At 41.8% G+C, this 19271-nt stretch overlaps 1 protein-coding gene across 2 annotated transcripts; it reads left to right on the top strand.

Moving 5' to 3' along the window:
- Positions 1-9216: 9216 nt before the first annotated feature.
- SCGB2A2 (secretoglobin family 2A member 2) lies at positions 9217-11453 on the top strand. 2 transcript variants are annotated; one of them, XM_081797403.1, is made up of 3 exons: positions 9217-9344; positions 9725-9908; positions 11242-11453. In XM_081797403.1, exons 1-3 carry the CDS (start codon positions 9290-9292, stop codon positions 11246-11248), a joined length of 246 nt encoding a protein of 81 aa, XP_081653529.1. In that variant the 5' UTR covers positions 9217-9289; the 3' UTR covers positions 11249-11453. The 2 variants fall into 2 exon arrangements, with proteins under 2 accessions (XP_081653529.1, XP_030880681.2); XM_031024821.2 differs by having other exon boundaries at positions 9219-9344; positions 9725-9912.
- Positions 11454-19271: the final 7818 nt, after the last annotated feature.

Raw genomic sequence — 19271 nt, 5'->3', positions numbered from 1 at the left:
TTGAGTTGGGGTGGTCTTGGTCATGAAGTGGCCATTGTGTGTTGTCAATAGCAAATTTCAGAGACTAAGTGTCCAGTTACCCCTGGCAGCCTGCGGAGCAGGGATCGCAAGAGGAAATATTTGCTCAGGAATCATCCTGCATCACTTTATAGATTTCCCATTCACATGGCCAGAGTGAAAATGAAGGGTCAGGGTCTATGCAATTAAAATGTTCCTGTGATGCTTTTGTATGAAAGATACTCACAGCCTATCTGGTCAGTCACATGATTCTCAACCAGCAGCATCACTAATATTGTGTCCTTATCACAACCACAAACGTGTTCGGTCCTCACACCTTCACTCTGGATTCAAGCCTATGAATTCTCATGGAATAATTTGTTTTCCATCTACTACTCAATTTTTAGTAAAACTCCAGGGTTCACCCTTCAGTTAACTCTTTTTGACTCTGCACATGCACATTGCTCATCAACATCAAGAACACTCATCAACACCTCGGGCTAATGCTTTTTCTCTCACATTCTCCTGAGAGCTCCAGAAACAGCATCCAGCTGCCATCTGGAAAACTCCTTTCAAGACCCCACAGTTACTTCAGAAGAAATGTAGAAAACTGTACCCACCGCCTGCCTGCAACCTGCTCTACCATCCATGAGCCCCCCTTTCTCAATAGTGCCCCAAGCCATGAGGCACCTCATGCAAAATTTTGGATTAGTTTCCACTGGCTGCTGTGAAAGACTACCATACATTTAGTGGTTTACACCAATTATTTTCTCAACATTTGGATGACAGTGTCCAAAATCTGTAACACTTTGCTGAAATCATTGTGTCAGGAGGGTCACGCTCCCTCTGGAAGATTGAGGGGAAAATCTATTCATGGCTGCTTCCAACTTTGATGGGTGGAAACCATCATTCCTTGTCTTATGTCCCATCACTCTGATCTGATCTATGCCCTATGAGGTCAAAATGCCTTCTCCTTTCTATGCCTATCAATCTCCTTCTGACTCCCTCATGTAAAATATATGGGTTTATGGCGTGTCTGGGTAGCTAAGACAGTTAAGTATCTGCCTTCACCTGAGGTCATTACCCTGGAATCCCGGGATTGAGTACAGCTTCGGGATCCCCGCTCAGTGGGGAGTCAGCTTTTCCCTTTCCCTTTGCCCCTCCTCTGGCTCATTCTTTCGCTCACTCTCTCTCTCCCTCTCTTTCAAATAAATAAATAAATAATAAAAATCATTAAAATATATGGGGTTGCATTTAGAGGACAACCTCCCAAAATCAGGATAATCTGCCCATGTCAAAATCTAGTTTTATCACATTAACAAAGTCCTACCATGAAGTTTAACATTGCAATTTGCAGGGATTAAGGTCTGGGTATATTTTGAGGAGCTTTATAAGTTTACTACATTCACCTCTGCCCTTACAACCAGAATTTCCCTGGGTTCTGCTCCCTCTGCTCCCACAGTCTCACTCCTGAGCTTCCACTCTTTGCCACCTCCACAGCCATCCTCACAGTCCAGTCCCACCCTGCACAGCTTGGGTCAGTGTCTCCTATGTGATCCTGGGCTCTGTGTGATACCTTTCCTGAAATACACCCTCCTCATCCATGCCAAAGTGACCCTCCCATTAAACTGTAAATCTGATCTCACTCCTAGAACCATGAATTACTAAAGGTAATTTTTATTAAGAGGACTTTTTGAATCTGAAACCCAGCTCCCAAATTAGAGTAAGCGATTGATACTACCTCTTCACTGAGAAATAGAAGGTAACAGCTATCTACTATTATCAATTATCAGTAATGCCTTTATAATAAATGTGTATTTTCAACACACCAGGAAATATGTACACTCAAATGGGTCCCCTTTTGTGAAATACATTTTGTATTCAGTCTACACACTATGCTCAGTGGACACAAGGATTATGGAGCTCTTGCAAACTGAGATACCCAGACTGCAGACACAATGTTGGGAGAAGCAAGTCCCACCATTTGCATTGCACATAAGGACATCCATGGCTCCATCCCTGGGCACCCCTTAGCCTCTATCCCTGAGCGCCCAGGGATGCTCAACCATAGTTGTCTACATGCCATTCACTTATGTATCATGCTGAGTCACTTTATTGTACCAGGACAGGTACAGTTCTCTTTGCCTCTATATCCTCCCTAAATAGGACAGGCTACAACCTCACCTATAAGGTCCATTTCCCATCTCCTTCTTTGGGAAGCTCTGTCTGAATCACTTACCCTAAAACAAATCTTTATACAAAGACACACATGTCACCCTCAACAACACACACACAGACACACAGTTTTACAAACACACACAAAATTACCCAGAGATACACAATATCACACTACCCCCCCCCACACACACATCCTTTTATTATCACTTTTCCTTTCTGTGATAGAATATTCATAACACAGAGTGATTTAGGGTAAACTATTTTAATAAAACAACAACTTTATCAATCACTATTGTTGTTTCTTTTTTATAAATCAATTAGCCAAAATATGGTACATCATTAATTTCAGATGTAGAGTTCAATAACTCATCAGATGAGTATAACACCCAGTGCTCATCACATCACCTGCCCTCCTTAATGCCCATTGCCCAATTACCCCAACCCCCCACCATCTCCCATCCAGCAACCCGCAGTGTTTTTACCTACAGTTAAGAGTTTATCATGGTTTGTCTCCCTCTTTGATGATTTCCCATTCAGTTTTCCCTCCCTTCCCCTATGATCTTCTGGGCTGTTTCTTATATTCCATATATGAGTAAAACTATATGATAATGTATTTTTTTCATTGACTTATTTCACTCACTATTGTTGTTTCTAAAATACCAAGCATTTACATTCATTGATCACTCTTATGGGCTAGTCATCATCCTGGAAGATTATTATGTTCTGTCTCTCTTAGTCCCTACTAGTAACCAGGAAGGTAAAAGATTATTACCACCACTGAATGTGGAGATGAAGAATGTCTTCCTCCAGTGTTCCTCAACCCTGGCTCTGTGTTGGAATCCACTGTGAAGATTTCAAAAGCAACTGATGCCCAGACTGTCCCCCCACCCCTGCCAGGACCAATATATGGATATCTCTGCAAGCAAAAATCATTAAGTCCTCATTTCTTCATCTCCATCTCCTTTAGGTGTCAGTGGACCAGTGACTGGGGACACAGGTGCTACCAGTTGATGGGCAGAGGAGGACAAGAACCACCGTGATATTCAGAGAACCTCCAGCATCACCACAGCAGTTGCCTTGAGACCTTTTGGATTTTATTTAAGTTTTATTTTTATGTAAGTAATCTCCAAACACAACATGGGCCTCAAACTCATGACCCTGGGATCAAGAGTCCCATGCTCTCCCACTCAGCTGACCAGCCATCTCCTGACTTGAGACCTTTCCTTATCTACTTCTGTAACCCTCATCCCTAGTATTGTCAGGGATATTCATTAAGTTCGCCATTGTAAAACTAATAAACTCAATGTCTCATACAGGAACATTTTTAACTATCATGACAAATGACAAGGCATAAGAGAAGTGAAAAAGATATCAATATATCCCTAAGAATGAGATTCTACCATAGAATTCAAAGGCCATAAGACATTCCACCAAGAACAAAGCCCTTATAGCTGAACATTCTCTCTGAAGGAAAACTTTGAGAGGAGGTGAAGACTGAATTGGATTTTGAAGGACAAAGATGATGTGGATGACAGAATGGAGAAACCAAGGCCCTCCGTGAACAAAAACAAGATGAGCTCTGTGCACCAAATGAAACAGATACCCACACTCCTGCCTACACACCTGTCTGCACTGGGACTCCACTCACGGTCCACTTAGTGGGAGGTGACTTAGCACTACTGATCTTTTGTCAAAGGGTAAATGCTTTTAGTGATTTCTCTAGCACTAAGTATCAATCAAGGCTTTATTGACATTTGAGGATGAAAAAGTCCTTTTTGAGTAATGTCCTGAGCATCTCAGGTTGTTTGGGAAGAGCCCTAGATTCCACCCACTTGATGCCAATAGCACACCACCCATCCTGTGGGGACACCCAAGACATCTCCAGACATTGACAAGTGCCTACAGGTATAGATGGAAGGAGAGAGTCAGAAAGTTTCAGTTAAAAAAAATCACTGTTCTCACAGTGCAAATACATTATATCACTTCTGCCATATACTCCTTGTACTGTTCCTGAGGGCCAGAGGTTCACAACTGTGCATGCCTACAGGTAGCAAGAAAAGTTGGGTACGTAGTGTAGGGAAAATTACTAACTCAATATGGAAGATAAAGGTGTAGATATCTAATGATCCATAAAACTGTCACATGTCTATGGAGATTAAATAACTAGCCACACATTTCTTGGCACTGCAATGTTGTATAAAGTTCATGGTTTGGGTGAATAAGCCAAGGAGAATTCACTGGAGGCAACAACTGATCCCAGCTTGGCTTCCAAATATGGCTTATGGCCCCAAGTCATCATATGCATCCGGGATAGATTGGATCAAAGTTACATTGGCTCAAGGTAATGGTTACTTCTGGGGAACAGGTCAATTGGGGTGGCCCAGTCCATGCATGGAATGGGCTACCACCACCTCCTGTCCTCTCCCAATTGTGACACCAAAGTCCTCATCCAGGAACATAAATAAGGTGGTGTTAGCGCCAGAATGACAGGCTGGTGACTCATTTTAGTGTGGGGTTTGATCCCTGACTTCACTAAAGATTCGAATTTAAATGCGCACCTCTTTCTAAATAGACCTAATAATAAAACATATAATATAATCAGTGAAGTCTTTGTATACATACAAAATCTGTCCTGAAAAGCAGTTACACAACAATTAAGCACCTACTGTATCACTGCCATCACACAAAGACCAGAGGTACACAGGCTGTAACCTATAGGACCATAAAGGGGAGGAAGGACCATGGGATCAGGATCCTAGAGATGTCAGGAGAGAGCTGCACACACAGATCAAAGGTGTCTTAGCAAGGGAGACCTAGAGATTCAGAGTCAGGAAAGAGCACAAGAAGAGGGCTGTCTTTGATGTGACATTGGGAAGGAATAAGGAGTTTCAACCCAATGGGACTAAGGCAGGGACAGTGTTGAGGGGAGTCCACAGTGAACAAAACCTCAGCATAAACCTGGCAGGCCTACACAGAAATCAACCTGGAGTTCACAAGGGCAGTTGTGTGAGTCAAGATCACAAGAATGCATTTGAGCCATATGATGAGAGTCCATGAGGGTCAAACTAAGGAGGTCAATAGTACTGAGAGCTGTTTCTCAGCCAGAACACTAGACTCCTTAGCTTGGCTGCCACTTACAAGCATGGGATGTTGGTCAACTTATTTGACCTCTCTTGTCACGTAAGCAGCTGGAGAGAAAGGATATGCTCACATCATGGGGAGGTGTTGGGGGAGAAGATATGAACTGCATATCTATACCCAGGCAATTGGAAGCTCCTCGCCCACTTCCCCTGTCCTTGGAATGTAGGTTTCACTTGCTTGGTGCACTTCCAGAAGCTGCCACAAGCCAATGCCTTGAGATAGTGATGTGTTGTTGAGACCATCTGAACTGGGTATGGGACTGAACCCACTTAAAGCTTCTCTGTAAACTTTCAGATTCTGGCAAGTGGGTGTAGATATCTACCCATCTTGCCGCTACGCAAGACAACCCTGTATGTAAGCTCCCTATATCATTAAACCTGCCATATACCAACCCAGAGTGGCCAGCCTTTTCTTCAATCTCTCCCAACTCTCTCTGTAAAGTGGTTGCTTTCAGATTATACCTGGGAAGCTGCAGAGGAGGTTGCAAACCAAGGGAGGGTGACCACACTTGTCACTTTTCTCAGTAGAATCCTAGTTTATGCTACTCTCCTGACATGCCACCCACTTTGTGACCTCTTTCACACTCTAAAGTACCCCCATTGGACCAATAAATGTCATCCTCCTCCTACGCATTAGTTTGTTGTTGACAAGATTAAAGGAGGTTTGCTCCAGTTCCTTGCCTCGAGTGACCACTCTATTATTATTTGCCATTCATATTTTATTGAATTTTGGAAACAGATAAATACCCATTGCTGCTGGGCTTTGAGAAGACTACTAAACCAACAGTATGGAAGATGTTTGACAGAGAAGTTCTGTGTAAATTATACCTTAATAAAACTCTTCCAAAAAGAACAGTATCAAGTAAGCATGGATCAAAATACAGTGGTTTTTATTCACACACAGGACTTTTACCTCAGATCTCAACATGACCTTCTCTAGATCTTTCAGAGAATGTGAAGTTCAATCAAGTTTCCAGTGATCTCTGATGGTCCTAGTAGTCCTTCAAGTTTTATCATAAGAGCTTTCTCAATTTTATAGAATGAATCACTGGCAGCTGCCATGTACACACCATCTGTTCTGTGCCCAGCCCTGTTCTGAGGACTTATGACAATCCCATGACTATTTCCAGAGTACAAAAAGACACAGCCTTGAAATCTTCACAGCAGGCTTGGCCCATGGCAAGTAGTGAGCCTAGTCTAGGGATGGTCTAGATACTGTGAACAACCAACATCTCACTGCCTTCAAGATGTCTCCAAGGCCAAGGCCTTTCCTACCGTTGCCAGGCTGCTAAGTCCCTCCCTCCCCAAGTTCTAGACTTTGGCATGATCTTAATGAGGAAGAGGTTCACTTCCAAAGAACATGCCTGAGGTTAATGTCCCAACATCCCTGCAGGTGAGGGCAGAACTGGTTTTACAGAATGAGTGAAAAAACATGTGGGATATCTTCTTAAATACTGCAAAGTTGATCCATATCAGTAACTTACAATTTAAAACCACTTAAAGAATATCTAAATTTTAAAATAACTCCTTCATAGGCTTTGTGCCAATACATGAAACACTGAGAAAAGATGGCTCTCACTGTCTGTTATTACTTTATGAAGTACGGTAAGTCCTCAAATGACCAAAATATTGCTGTGAGTATATATCAGGTCTTGCAGGAACCTGAAGACAAGCCAAATATAACTCTCTCTTGCCACATACTTTCTCTCTTTCCCATGACACATGGCATTCAGGGCAAAATCTCTACCTGGACAAATTCACCCTTACAGCATGGTTTGTCTTAATAGGGGATCAATAAGTGTCATGCAAATGCCCATACTGAAGGCTCCTTCATTCCTCTAGTTCCTGAGCATCATCTGGGGACCTGACTTAAAGCCCCTTTTGAAGAGAAAAAATCAGGCCTAGGTACACATGCATCTTGACCTTTTGGTTTCTTCTATTTCTCCTTGTCAAGACTGGCTTGTCAATATGTCCTTTGTGGGCTGAGTTAACTGTTTGTCATTCACCAGAGAATAATCATCATCTGCGATAGAGAAAACATGAAGCTAAAAAAAAATACACCTCTTATTGTGGGCACCATGTACATGATGTGGGATTTTATTTTAATTCATCTTATTCCATTTTATTTTACTTTATTTTATTTTATTTTTTGCTGAGTAAGAAACTTATGCAAGGATCTGTGTCCCAGCAGGTAACAGGGCAAGTCCATACCAACTGGGGCACCAAGGGGAGTCCCCATTAAGACCTAGCCAAGCAGTCTCTCTTTTCATCACTAAAGTCCTTCATTTGCTGTGGAATGGAGATTGGTAGCAATGGTCAACTGGAGGAAAGCACACACATTAGATCATCACATTTTTTCCTATTTCTAGCCTATCCTTAAATTAGTATTGTTCTTGGCAATTTATGCTCCAACTGAATGATGGGAAGAAATGAGTCCCTAATAATCCAAACAGCAAATATCGCATTTATGAGTAGTTAACTCATCTCTCTGGCTCTCTCATCATTTTCATTTTCTTTTTGTTAACTTGAGTCTACTTTGTTTCTCTTGTTCCTATTACCCTCCTATTGTCCCTGCTTAAACTGATGTGGTTTTTCTATTTCTGTAGTAGGAGGTTGTCCTATGTCTCTCTTGACACCAAGAGGCACACTGTGTTTCCTTTCCTTAACTTGCCAAATACCAAGTGCTCCAGGGCCTCTGTAAGTGCTGTTCCTTCTGCCTAGAACATTCTTTCCCAGATATTCTCCTTGATATCATTGTCCACTCATCCAGGCTTTAAAGTCTGTCCTCCTGTAGCTGGCCTGGACTTCTGTACAGGACGCTGCCCCTCGTGGTTGTTTTGTTGTTCTGTACAGCAATCATTTTCTGACGTCACTCATTCAATTTTGGGAGTGTTTGTTGCCTCCTTTGTGAGAAGTAAGTTCCACAGCGTCGAAGCTCTGGTTAAACAACTGAATCTGGGACACACAGCACAGCCACCAGTCATGGGGAAAGCTCATGGTTCTTGTTGAGCAGTGGATGGATGAATCGTGGATGGATGGATGGATGAATGGATGAATGGATGAAACTTCCCATTTACTCATCATTACCTTGTTTGAATCCCTGGATAAGCTTTTTACAGAGTGTCTGTCATCTTTACAAAACCAGGCCTGGATTTATTCCTGCTCATTTTAGAGATGAGGAAAAGGAAGCTTGAAATGACCAGCAGTTTCACTCGCCCAAGGACACTTCATGATTAGGTGTTGCATCCAAGATTTAAATCCATATCTGCTTAAGCCCAGATATGGTCATCCTTCTAACACTCAGCACTGCCTCTGCTGAGCAACCACTTGCTCTACAGCTTCACATCATCCTTTGAATCAGTGAGAAAAAAATCCTAAACAGAAAAAATATAGATATAGATAGATGATAGATGATAGATAGATAGATGATAGATTATAATATAATGAATTTATGAAATTGAGTTAATTAAATGAGATATTCTTTGTAAAAAGAGCCTTCAGAGAGAATGAGACATTGTGAGTATTTCTCAAACATCAAGCACCTTACTAAAGTGTCTATGGGCCAGGGAAGTCTTTCCCCAAGAGGAGGGAGGGATGTGAGAAGGATATGAAGACCACACTAATAATAAAACAAGAACGACAACACAGGCTCACTTTACTGTAGTCTGATTAGTTAGCAAGCACTTTTGCTTAATTTCATCTAAAATCATGTATCATTGAGTTCCAAAATTGTTTTGGGTTCAACAAGCTCTGTCTCCTTGGTTTCTACAAATGGAACACAGGCTGGCTGGGTTGCAGTTGATTCTTCCTGTCTTTCCTGGTCCAAAGCCAGGTTCATTGTGTGACTCATTACCTCATTTCTGGGAGGGATTAAGGTGGTGAACAAGAGAATAAAAGGAGGACTCCTAGGCACTCACTGCCTAAGTCAGTTCCTTCCTCCCTGTCTGAATAACCAACCAGTGCTGCCCTCAACCATGAAGCTGCTGAGAGTCCTTGTGCTGATTGCCCTCCCCCTTTACTGTTTTGCAGGTGAGTTCTGTGTGGGGAGGGCAGCTTTTGGGCTGAAGATTGTGTCAGGGCCCTCTGGAAGACCTCCTGTTCCCCACACTCCAGTGCAGAGCACCTCCTTTCTCCAGTGTCTTCGTGTTTCATGGTTACTAGTGTTTGGCTTCTCTGGGTTATGGAGGTAGTGTGGGGGTGGGGAGGGGGGGTACACATGCTTTCAGGCTTAAAGGAAATCCTAGATCCTGAGCTTACTCTGCTAGATTTGAGAACTCAAGACCATTCACCATATTCTTTCTGAATGCATGTGTCTACTGGGACGTAAGAAGATGAACCATATCCTAGGGACACCCAAAAAGGGCTTCATACCTACATAATTGAGACCATGTTTGCATGTTTTCTTCCAGGTTCTGGATGCTCATCTCTAGAAGAGGTGATTAACAAAACTATCGATTCTCAAGTGAGCGTGGAAGAATACCAAAATTTACTTAAATCCTACTCATCTGGTCCCGCAACTGACGAGGCCATAGCACAACTGAAGCAATGTTTTCTCAGCCAGTCGGATGAAATTCTGACCAAAGTTGGCACGCTGTTGGTAACTACGGTTTCTTCTAATGAGCTTTAAAACCACTGAACAGGGACAAGCAGGCTCTAAGTTTGTCACTCATTATGCCACAGCAAGTGTTACACATGCCTTCTTTTATTTCAGTGAATTTAATTGTGGGTGCATGTGAATCCTTTGACATCCAGAAAGCCAGCCAAGGTCCCAGTGCTAACTTGCCTCTTCACTTTGTAGAATCTTTAGGGAATGATAAATGAAAAAGGCCAAAGCAGGGAAACAACACACACACACACACACATACGCACACAATTTCTATCAAGGTAAAAAATGTCTGATTCTCAAGAAGGACCTCACTTGTAGAAATGATCAGCAAAAAAAGATCCCCTTCTTCATAAAAAACAGGAAAATATTCATAAGAATTTTTAATAGAATCCAGAAAACCCCACTTGAAGAAGATTCTGTACATCTTTTTTTTTTTTTAAGATTTTATTTATTGGACAGAGAGAGACACAGCAAGAGAGGGACTATAAGCAGGGGGAGTGGGAGTGAGAGAGGGAGAAGCAGGCCTTCCGCCGAGCAGGGAGCCCGATGCTGGGCTCGATCCCAGGACTCTGGGATCATGACCTGAGCTGAAGGCAGACACTTAATGACTAAGCCACCCAGGCGCCCCGACAATTCTGTACATCTTATGAAAAGAATTTAGAATGCACTTTCAAGCAATCCCAATGTGTTAGTATAAGTGATTGGATTCCTTGACCATTAATTTAAGACCCCATGAATGACAAGTAGAGATCATGGGTATGAATCGGCCATTGGGGATGCAACTGCATAAAATAATAATCAGTAGTGTGTTTGCTCTCTATATTTTATTCCCTATTCCAATATGCCATTGAAAACCTTCCAGGGTAGACAATGTAGAAATATTGCCAAAGCAAGAGGTAAAAGTATCCTTCACAGAGAAGATGCTGACACAGCACAGCATAGATGAACCTTGAGCACATTATCATAAAGGAAATAAACTAGTGAAAAAGACAACTAATGCATGAGGTCACTTACATCCATTTTAGAGTAGCCAATTTCCTAGAAACAGAAGGTAGAATAGTGCTTTCAGGGGTTGGGTGGTATGGGAAATGGGGATTGTTCAGTGGGTATAGGGTTTCACCATAGCAAGATGAAAATGTCTCCTCATCGTTAGAACGAGAGATGAGATCATTCCAATCTTAACTGAAACACCGACTTTCTTGGATACCAGATATGTATGGACAAACCCAGGAAGCCAAGGAGAAGAAATGTTTGTTTTTCAACTTTCCTTTCTAACAGAGAGCTGAAAATCTGATCGATGTCTCTGTTTTTGTTTTCCAGAACATAATATATGAAAGTAAGTGGTGTGCTCTGTTTTAACTTTCCATAAAACCTGGGCCTCCAAGGACTACAGAGACTGCTCAGAAACCGACTGCTGATTATATATGAACCACAACTTTCCTTTCCTTTTTGTCTTTTGATCTATAAACTGCAAGACAATTGTTGAAACCTCGAGTACATTTTCATTTCAATAAAGTATCTGCAAATGGAAAGTTCTTCTTATGTTATCTGATCAAAATGGAGGCTTTAGAGAGTCTGTGCTATCACACATGCGTGTTCCCATGAGCACAGGCACACACACACTCATACATAATTCATTGGAGAGCACATGGATAAAGGACTTAGGAATGGGGAAAGCATTTTGTTCCTCCCCATGTGTAGCCCAACACAGTCCTCTCTCTGCAAATGAGTTCTTTCTCCCTCCTGGCCTCCATTTCCCTCAGGACCATGTGTGAAGATCTCAAGACTTAGGTTCTGGTGTTTGGGCAGCATGCAGGTCCCTGAGACACTGTAGTCTTCCTCTGTGCTGTTAGCCCAGCTCGCCATGGCTAGGCCTCTCTCATCTCCTGCCCCTGACCCAAGACTGCTGGCCAGGGAGAACCGTGACTCATACAAAGCAGGGGTGAATCCTGTCTTGATTTTAAATTTTAATATGTGGCATTCATTTTGATTCTTGAAATATTTCATTAAAATGTGATTTTCCCTAATTACTAAGATTGGGGTTGCCTCCCTGAAATTGTGTGGGTGCCCCTAGTCCTGTCCCTGCAAGTGACAATGTGGTCCAGTCTCTCCACCCCAATGACCGACAAAGCCAAGTAGGTTGAGGGAAATGTGTGTGTTCTGTAGGAAGAAAGCAAAGCCAGCGGTTTTTATACAGAACCATAACTCTCCTTACTTTTATCCGTCCCCACATTCCTGTCACCAGGGATAAGTTATTGCCACCCCTTCTGCTCTCTACTCATGAGGTCCCCCGTCTCTTCCTTCACAGGCTATCCTGTCACCCCGGGAGACCCTGGATCCTTCCTCAGGACTGTTTCTCAGCTTCCACCAGGCATAACACATACAGAGAATTAGGCTGACAATACTTTTAGGATTCCACTAAATGTTATACTTTCTTTAAAAATATTAATCAAAAGTGACTGTAGTAATAATGAATATATACCAATGAATCAGACTGGAGGATATTCGCTTTTATACTGATGCATTTGTAAGATATGATATTTAATATGTTTTTTATGGAAACTATCCCAAACTACCTAAGACTCACAAAAATCATGAGTCCCTCCCCTCTTCCTTCTCCCAAACACCTCAGGGTCTGTGATGCCATTAGGCCCAGGCAAAAGGACCCTTGCCCAGGACCCACATCTTAAAAGATCCCCCCTATTACACACACACACACACACACTTATTTATTAAAAACTCAAGGACCATACTCAGTTCTCAGTGCACAAGGTGCATCCTCACTGGGGAGGGAGGCTGCACCATCTCTCTCCACCTCTCAAAAATGGGAACCTCAGTCAACACTCTCTCAATTTTGGACCATCAGAGAAGAGGAAAAGGAAGAGATTCAGCTGCAGGAACTGGAGATGGACACAAAGATATGCAGAAATTTGCATCAGTCAAGATAAACCCTGGCCTATTTGATGAAGGTGTCTATATATTGAACAGAGCAAATTTCATGCAAGAATTGGTAATAAAGGTTATTAGAGTACTGGAGCAGTAAAAAAGGACCTGAGATGTCCTTCAACAGATGAATGGATAAAGAAGATGTGGTCCATATATACAATGGAATACCAGCCATCAGAAAGGATGAATACCCAACTTTTACATCAACATGGATGGGACTGGAGGAGATTATGCTAAGTGAAATAAGTCAAGCAGAGAAAGTCAATTACCATATGGTTTCACTTATTTGCGGAACATAAGAAATAGCATGGAGGACATTAGGAGAAGAAGGGAAAAATGAAGGTGGGGAAATCGGAGGGAGAGATGAACCATGAGAGACTATGGACTCTGGAAAACAGTCTGAGGGTTTTAGAGGGGAGGAGGGTGGAGGAATGGGTGAATCCAGTGATGGGTATTAAGGAGGGCATGTATTACATGGAGCACTGGGTGTTATGCATAAACAGTGAATCATGGAACACTACATCAAAAACTAATGATGTGCTGTATGGTGACTAACATAACATAATAAAATAAAATAAAATTTTTAAAAAGTTGAAGATATATATGTATTTTGGAGGTAAAGAAGATCAGAGATCAGAATTGACTTCTGCAACCAAATGGAATTGCCACTTGGCCCTATCTTTGAGCAGTGTATTTTCCAAAAATACACAGTCCAACAACTGAATAATGGTTTTTCAAAGAATTACTTTTAGTTGCATTTTTAACACATAGGAATATGCAGTGTGCAGCAATTCTTAAATCCGGTTTTCCTCTCTCTTCAGTTTCTCTCACCTCTTGGTCTATCCTCAAATATCTCTTTCTCACTGAGAAGAGTAGAATGTTTAGATTTTTCCAAGTCTCAGTGTCTGGCTCAAGAGAAGAGAAGACAGCTGGTGTTACATATGTGTCTCAGTCTTTTTTTTTATTTATTTAAATTCAATTGAATTAACATACAGTGTATTATAGGTTTCAGAGGTAGAATTTAGTGATTCATTAGTTGCATATAACACACAGTGCTCATTACATCACGTGCCCTCCTTAATGCCTATCACAGAGTTACCCCATTCCCCAACCCACTTCCCCTTCAGCAACCCTCAGCTTGCTTCCTATAGTTCAGAACCTCTTATGTTTTGCCTCCTTCTCAATTTTCATCTTATTTTATTTTTCCTTCCCTTCCCATATATACATCTGTTTTGTTTCTTATATTCCACACACGAGTGAAATCCTATGGTTTGTCTTTCTCTGAGTGACTTATTTCACTTAACATAATACACTCTAGCTCCTACCATGTCATTGCAAATCACAAAATTTCATTCTTTTTGATGGCTGAGTAATATTTCATTATATATATATACATACACACCACATCTTCTTTATCTATGCATCTGCTGATGGACATCTGGGCTCTTTTTATAGTTTAGCTATTGTGGACATTGCTGCTATAAACATTGGGATGCAGGTGCCCCTTCAAAATACTATTCTTGTATCCTTTGGATAAATACATAGAAGTACAATTGCTGGGTGGAAGGAAGGGAAAAATGAAGGGGGGGCAATTGGAGGAGGAGACAAACCATGAGAGACTATGGACTCTGAGAAACAAACTGAGGCTTTTAGAGGAGAGGGGGGTAGGTGGATGGGTTAGCCTGGTGATGGGTATTAAGGAGGGCATGTATTACATGGAGCACTGGGTGTTATACACAAACAACGAATCATGGAACACTACATCAAAAACTAATGATGTACTGTATGGTAACTAACATAATAAAATAAAATGAAATAATAAAAAAAAATCCTGGGTGGGAGGGTAGGTCTATTTTTAATGTTTTGAGGAACCTCCATACTGTTTTCCAGAAAGGCTGCACCAGTTTGCATTCCCACCTACAGTGTAAGAGAGTTCCCCTTTCTCCACATCCTTGCCAACATCTGTTGTTTCCTGAATTGTTCATTTTAGCCATTCTGACTGGTGTGACATGTTATTTCATTGTGGTTTTGATTTGTATTTGCCTGATGCCTATTTTCCTTACTGATGTATCCTCAGTGCCAAGAACAGGGTGGACATGAAAATGAATGGTAGAAAAACTTTTTTCCTGTACTCTTCAAGGACTTTTAGATGGGCTGATAATTGAATTTACTTAAGACAGATTAACAAGAGAAAAAAACCCAAAGTTTTATTACATATGCATAATAAATAAAGCCCAGTAATAAAATTGATACCTAAAGGAATAACCAAGGCAGGCAGTTATAATACTTTTCAGATAAAGAGACAATAAATCAGTGAAGAATTGACAGGGCAGAGAAAACTTAACTTTGGGAGCTACAATTAGTAAGGAATTCTAAACAAAATTGGGCTGGGGAAAGAAATTAGTAAAAAGTAACAAGGATTGTTTATGCAGCCTTCATGGCTCGACATCTTCTAACTCTGGTGATTAGGGTGTCTACCTCCTGGTAGAGAGAGGGTACCTTACATGGGGAGATTTATTTCCTGCTTTCAGGGCAATAGATGAGTGTTCTTATGCACTCATTGTCTCTTAAGTAACTTTTACTGAAAATAATCAACATGCCAAAGTAGCACATTTGGGGGCAGCTTGCCCTTGGCCCCTACAAAAGGCAAGTTCAACAATAGGTTTGTGAGTGAATGACCCAGATGTAAGAATCCGTCAGTGGAAGGACCCAGTCAAGGGACAATCAAAGAGAGACATGGGTTCCCAGTCAAGTTCAGATCAGAGATGATGAGCAAGTGGCAAAGGAATTGAAAAAAAAAAACCATTCCAGATGACAGTACAGAAAAAGAACCATTGGCAAAGAAATGGAGGCTCCAGAATGATCTATCTTGCATTGCATGATGTATTTACTTTCTTGGGTACCAGAGATTACTGTAAAATATGGGGGTGGGAGTGGCAACCAGAAGCACTGAGCTAGAAGCATATGAATTATTCCCTTCAATGAGGAAGCAAGGCCTCTCTTTAATGGGACCTAACAATCCCAGACCTTGAGGCTCTAAGTAATATACCACAAAAAAAAAAAAAAAAAAACAGTGTCCCACTGGAATGCAGATTCTCCATGGTTTATTTTATTTTATTTTTTTTTTAAAGATTTTATTTATTTATTTGAGAGAGAGAGAGAGACTGAGAGAGAGAGCACATGAGAGGGGGGAGGGTCAGAGGGAGAAGCAGTCTCCCCGCTGAGCAGGGAGCCCGATGCGGGACTGGATCCAGGGACTCCAGGATCATGACCTGAGCCGAAGGCAGTCGCTTAACCAACTGAGCCACCCAGGCGCCCCTCTCCATGGTTTATGATAAAGGAAGGAATTATGGAATTTCACTTAAAAGCCAACATGGGTGGAGAAGCAATAGATGTGGGGGTGTCAGTAGGATGAAACAGAAGCTTATTCCCATTCATCAGTTAGCACATAAATGAGCATGCTAACGGGAACACAGACAAGCAAGTATTTTCCTGAGGTTTAAGGTTATGGGCACAGAGGAGTAGGACCAATATGGGTGCTCAGCTTTCATAGAATATGTGTGATTAGGTGAGAGGACCACAGGATGTCTCCTTTTCTGTGGCAAGGACATAGGGTCCACATCCTTGTCCAGATAAGCCTGCATGCACCTTGATCACCTGGACAACTCCTGTTGATCCTTCAAGTCTCAATCACCTGACATCTTGCTTAAGGACCCAGGATTGAACTTCCTGCAAACATTTGTACAGTCTCTCTTATTCTCCAAGTCCCTCTACTTGCTGACTCCTGGTGATTACCATAGAATGTGACAGGTAGAGGAGGAGGTAGACACAATTTTGGTATCAAAGCACTCAAGAAATGAAGCAATGGGAGGGGAGTTATGATTGCTTTCACAGTGTTTACTCTATGCCTTCAGGGTACATGGAAGATGCTCCAAGGCTATGCTTGGAGAAATTGAACAGACCAAAGAAACCAACTATATCATCATCACATTTGAACCTCAGCAAAGTATTCATCATTTATTCTCTCCCATTCCAAATGTGTTTGCCCAGCTGAGAAGTAAAACATTTTATTAAAGTCTCTGTCACACTACAGATAAAGGGCTGATAGCCAAGATTTATAAAGAACCTCTCAAACTCGGGGCGCCTGGGTGGTTCAGTTGGTTAAGCAACTGCCTTTGGCTCAGGTCATGATATGGGAGTCCCGGGATCGAGTCCCACATCAGGCTCCCTGCTCAGCGGGGGGTCTGATTCTCCCTCTGACCCTCTTCCCTCTCATGTTCTCTGTCTCTCATTCTCTCTCTCAAATAAATAAATAAAATCTTAAAAAAAAAAAGAACCTCTCAAACCCAACACCAAAAAACCCCACAAATAATCAAGTCAAAAAATGGGCAGAAGACACGAACAGACACTTCCCAAAAGAAGACATACAAATGGCTAACAGACACATGAAACAATGTTCATCATCATTAGCCATCAGGGAAACTCAAATCAAAACCACATTGGGATACCACCTTACACCAGTTAGAATGGCAAAAATGGACAAGGCAAGAAACAACAAATGTTGGAGAGGTTGTGGAGAAAGGGGAACCCTCTTGCGCTGTTGGTGGGACTGCAAGTTGGTACAGCCACTTTGGAAAACAGTGTGGAGGTTCCTCAAAAAGTTAAAAATAGAGCTACCTTACGACCCAGCAATTGCTCCTGAGTCGTTACCCCAAAGACACAGATGTAGTGAAAAGAAAGGCCACATGCACCCCAATGTTCATAGCAGCAACATCTGCAATAGCCAAACTGTGGAAAGAGCCGAGATGCCCTTCAACAGATGAATGGATAAAGAAGATGTGGTCCATATATACACTGGAATATTACTCAGCCATCAGAAAGTATGAATACCCAACTTTTACATCAACATGGATGGGACTGGAGGATATTATGCTAAGTGAAATAAGTCAATTATCATATGGTTTCACTTATTTGTGGAACATAAGGAATAGCATGGAGGACATTAAGGGAAGGAAGGGAAAAATGGAGGGTGGGAATCAGAGGGGAAGATGAACCATGAGAGACTATGGACTCCAGAAAACAATCTGAGGGTTTTAGAGGGGAGAGGGGTAGGGGGACGGGTTAGCCTGGTGATGGGTATTAAGGAGGGCGCATATTGCAGGGAGCACTGGGTGTTATATACAAACAATGAATCACGGATCACTACATCAAAAACTAATGATGTACTGCATGGTGACTAACATAACATAATAAAAAAATAGTAATAATAAATAAAGGTCGTGTCACCCATTCCTTCCAAGAAAATGACTTAGTGATGGTTCAAGTCTCATTTATGTTACTAAAATGGATCTAATTTCACCAACTCCTCTCTGGTTGTGTCTTTAAATCATCCAACTCTGCTCATCTTGAGTGGAGGATGCTTAATATTTTCATCACCTTTTTAATTGCTCTGAGTAAGTACATATTATGTGCTCAATTGTGATAAATTAATAGAATCAATTTGCAGAATCAGTTCTGCTGGTAGAAATTGTGGAGTTGCATGCCCTAACAGGAATGGTTCATCTCTCACTGACTACTCATTGTGCCTAGAATATAAAAACTGAGATCTGCTCCCTGCATCTCCTACCCAGGGAATGAGACAAAAGAGGAATGGAATAAAAAATCTCCAAAGACACTTTGAGGTCACTTCCAGAGAGGATTCCTGTTCATAGGTTGAAAGAGCCCAGGCATTGTAGTGGAAGGAATTGGTCCAGAGCACCTGCAGAAAATTTCAGCTAACCTGGGTTTCACCTGGTTGCAGTTTCACCCCCTGCCCCAGAAGTCCATGTTGTTGATGTTATTCAGCTTCCAGCATACAGTGAGATCAGATCTTCATGTTTTGACCCTGTGCAAAGTTGATGATGGTTGACTGTTACTCTACCATAGGTACTTTCTTTATCTTCATGTCATACTACCCAAGAAGCCTCCCTGAATTTCCTCTGGTTAGGTGGTCATTTGCCATGATCCCATAAGTCATAAGGCACTGTCCTTGCCGGACTTCTGTGGGTCGTGGAGACACACTACTTCTACAACCACTGCAAGACGTGACATCAAAAGCTGAGAAAACATGACTTCTGCCTTCTTCCCACCTTTAAACTCCCGTCAGTGCCCTCCACTAGAGAACCACACAAGGCAGCACTGGCAAGAGAGTCTGGGATATGTTAACTCAGAGGCCTTCAGTTCTAGTGATAGAGACATGAGTAGGACAAAAGAACTCTGGAACTAAGAAAACACAGAGCCTATCTGGCACAGAGATTTAATCTACAGAGCCTGGGTTTTTTCACTCTGATAGAGACCACTTGTCTGAACTATAGAAAAATTAATAGCTGGTAAGTTTGTTGCCTACAACTAATAAACATGACTTA

This window comes from Leptonychotes weddellii, chromosome 11, assembly GCF_054177405.1.
Source record: "Leptonychotes weddellii isolate Sample4059 chromosome 11, ASM5417740v2, whole genome shotgun sequence".
NCBI classification, from domain to species: domain Eukaryota; kingdom Metazoa; phylum Chordata; class Mammalia; order Carnivora; family Phocidae; genus Leptonychotes; species Leptonychotes weddellii.
The sequence above is the reverse complement of the archived record's forward strand: the minus strand, read 5'-3'. Positions and strand labels throughout refer to the sequence as shown.

What these genes read in the sequence shown, in the direction of transcription:
- SCGB2A2 (XM_031024821.2), top strand. Translation starts at nt 9,290, where the DNA reads ATGAAGCTGCTGAGAGTCCTTGTGCTGATTGCCCTCCCCCTTTACTGT. An exon ending in CCCCCTTTACTGTTTTGCAG is followed by an intron (nt 9,345 to 9,724) that starts GTGAGTTCTGTG and finishes GTTTTCTTCCAG; the next exon opens with GTTCTGGATGCTCATCTCTA. An exon ending in CCAAAGTTGGCACGCTGTTG is followed by an intron (nt 9,913 to 11,241) that starts GTAACTACGGTT and finishes TTTGTTTTCCAG; the next exon opens with AACATAATATATGAAAGTAA.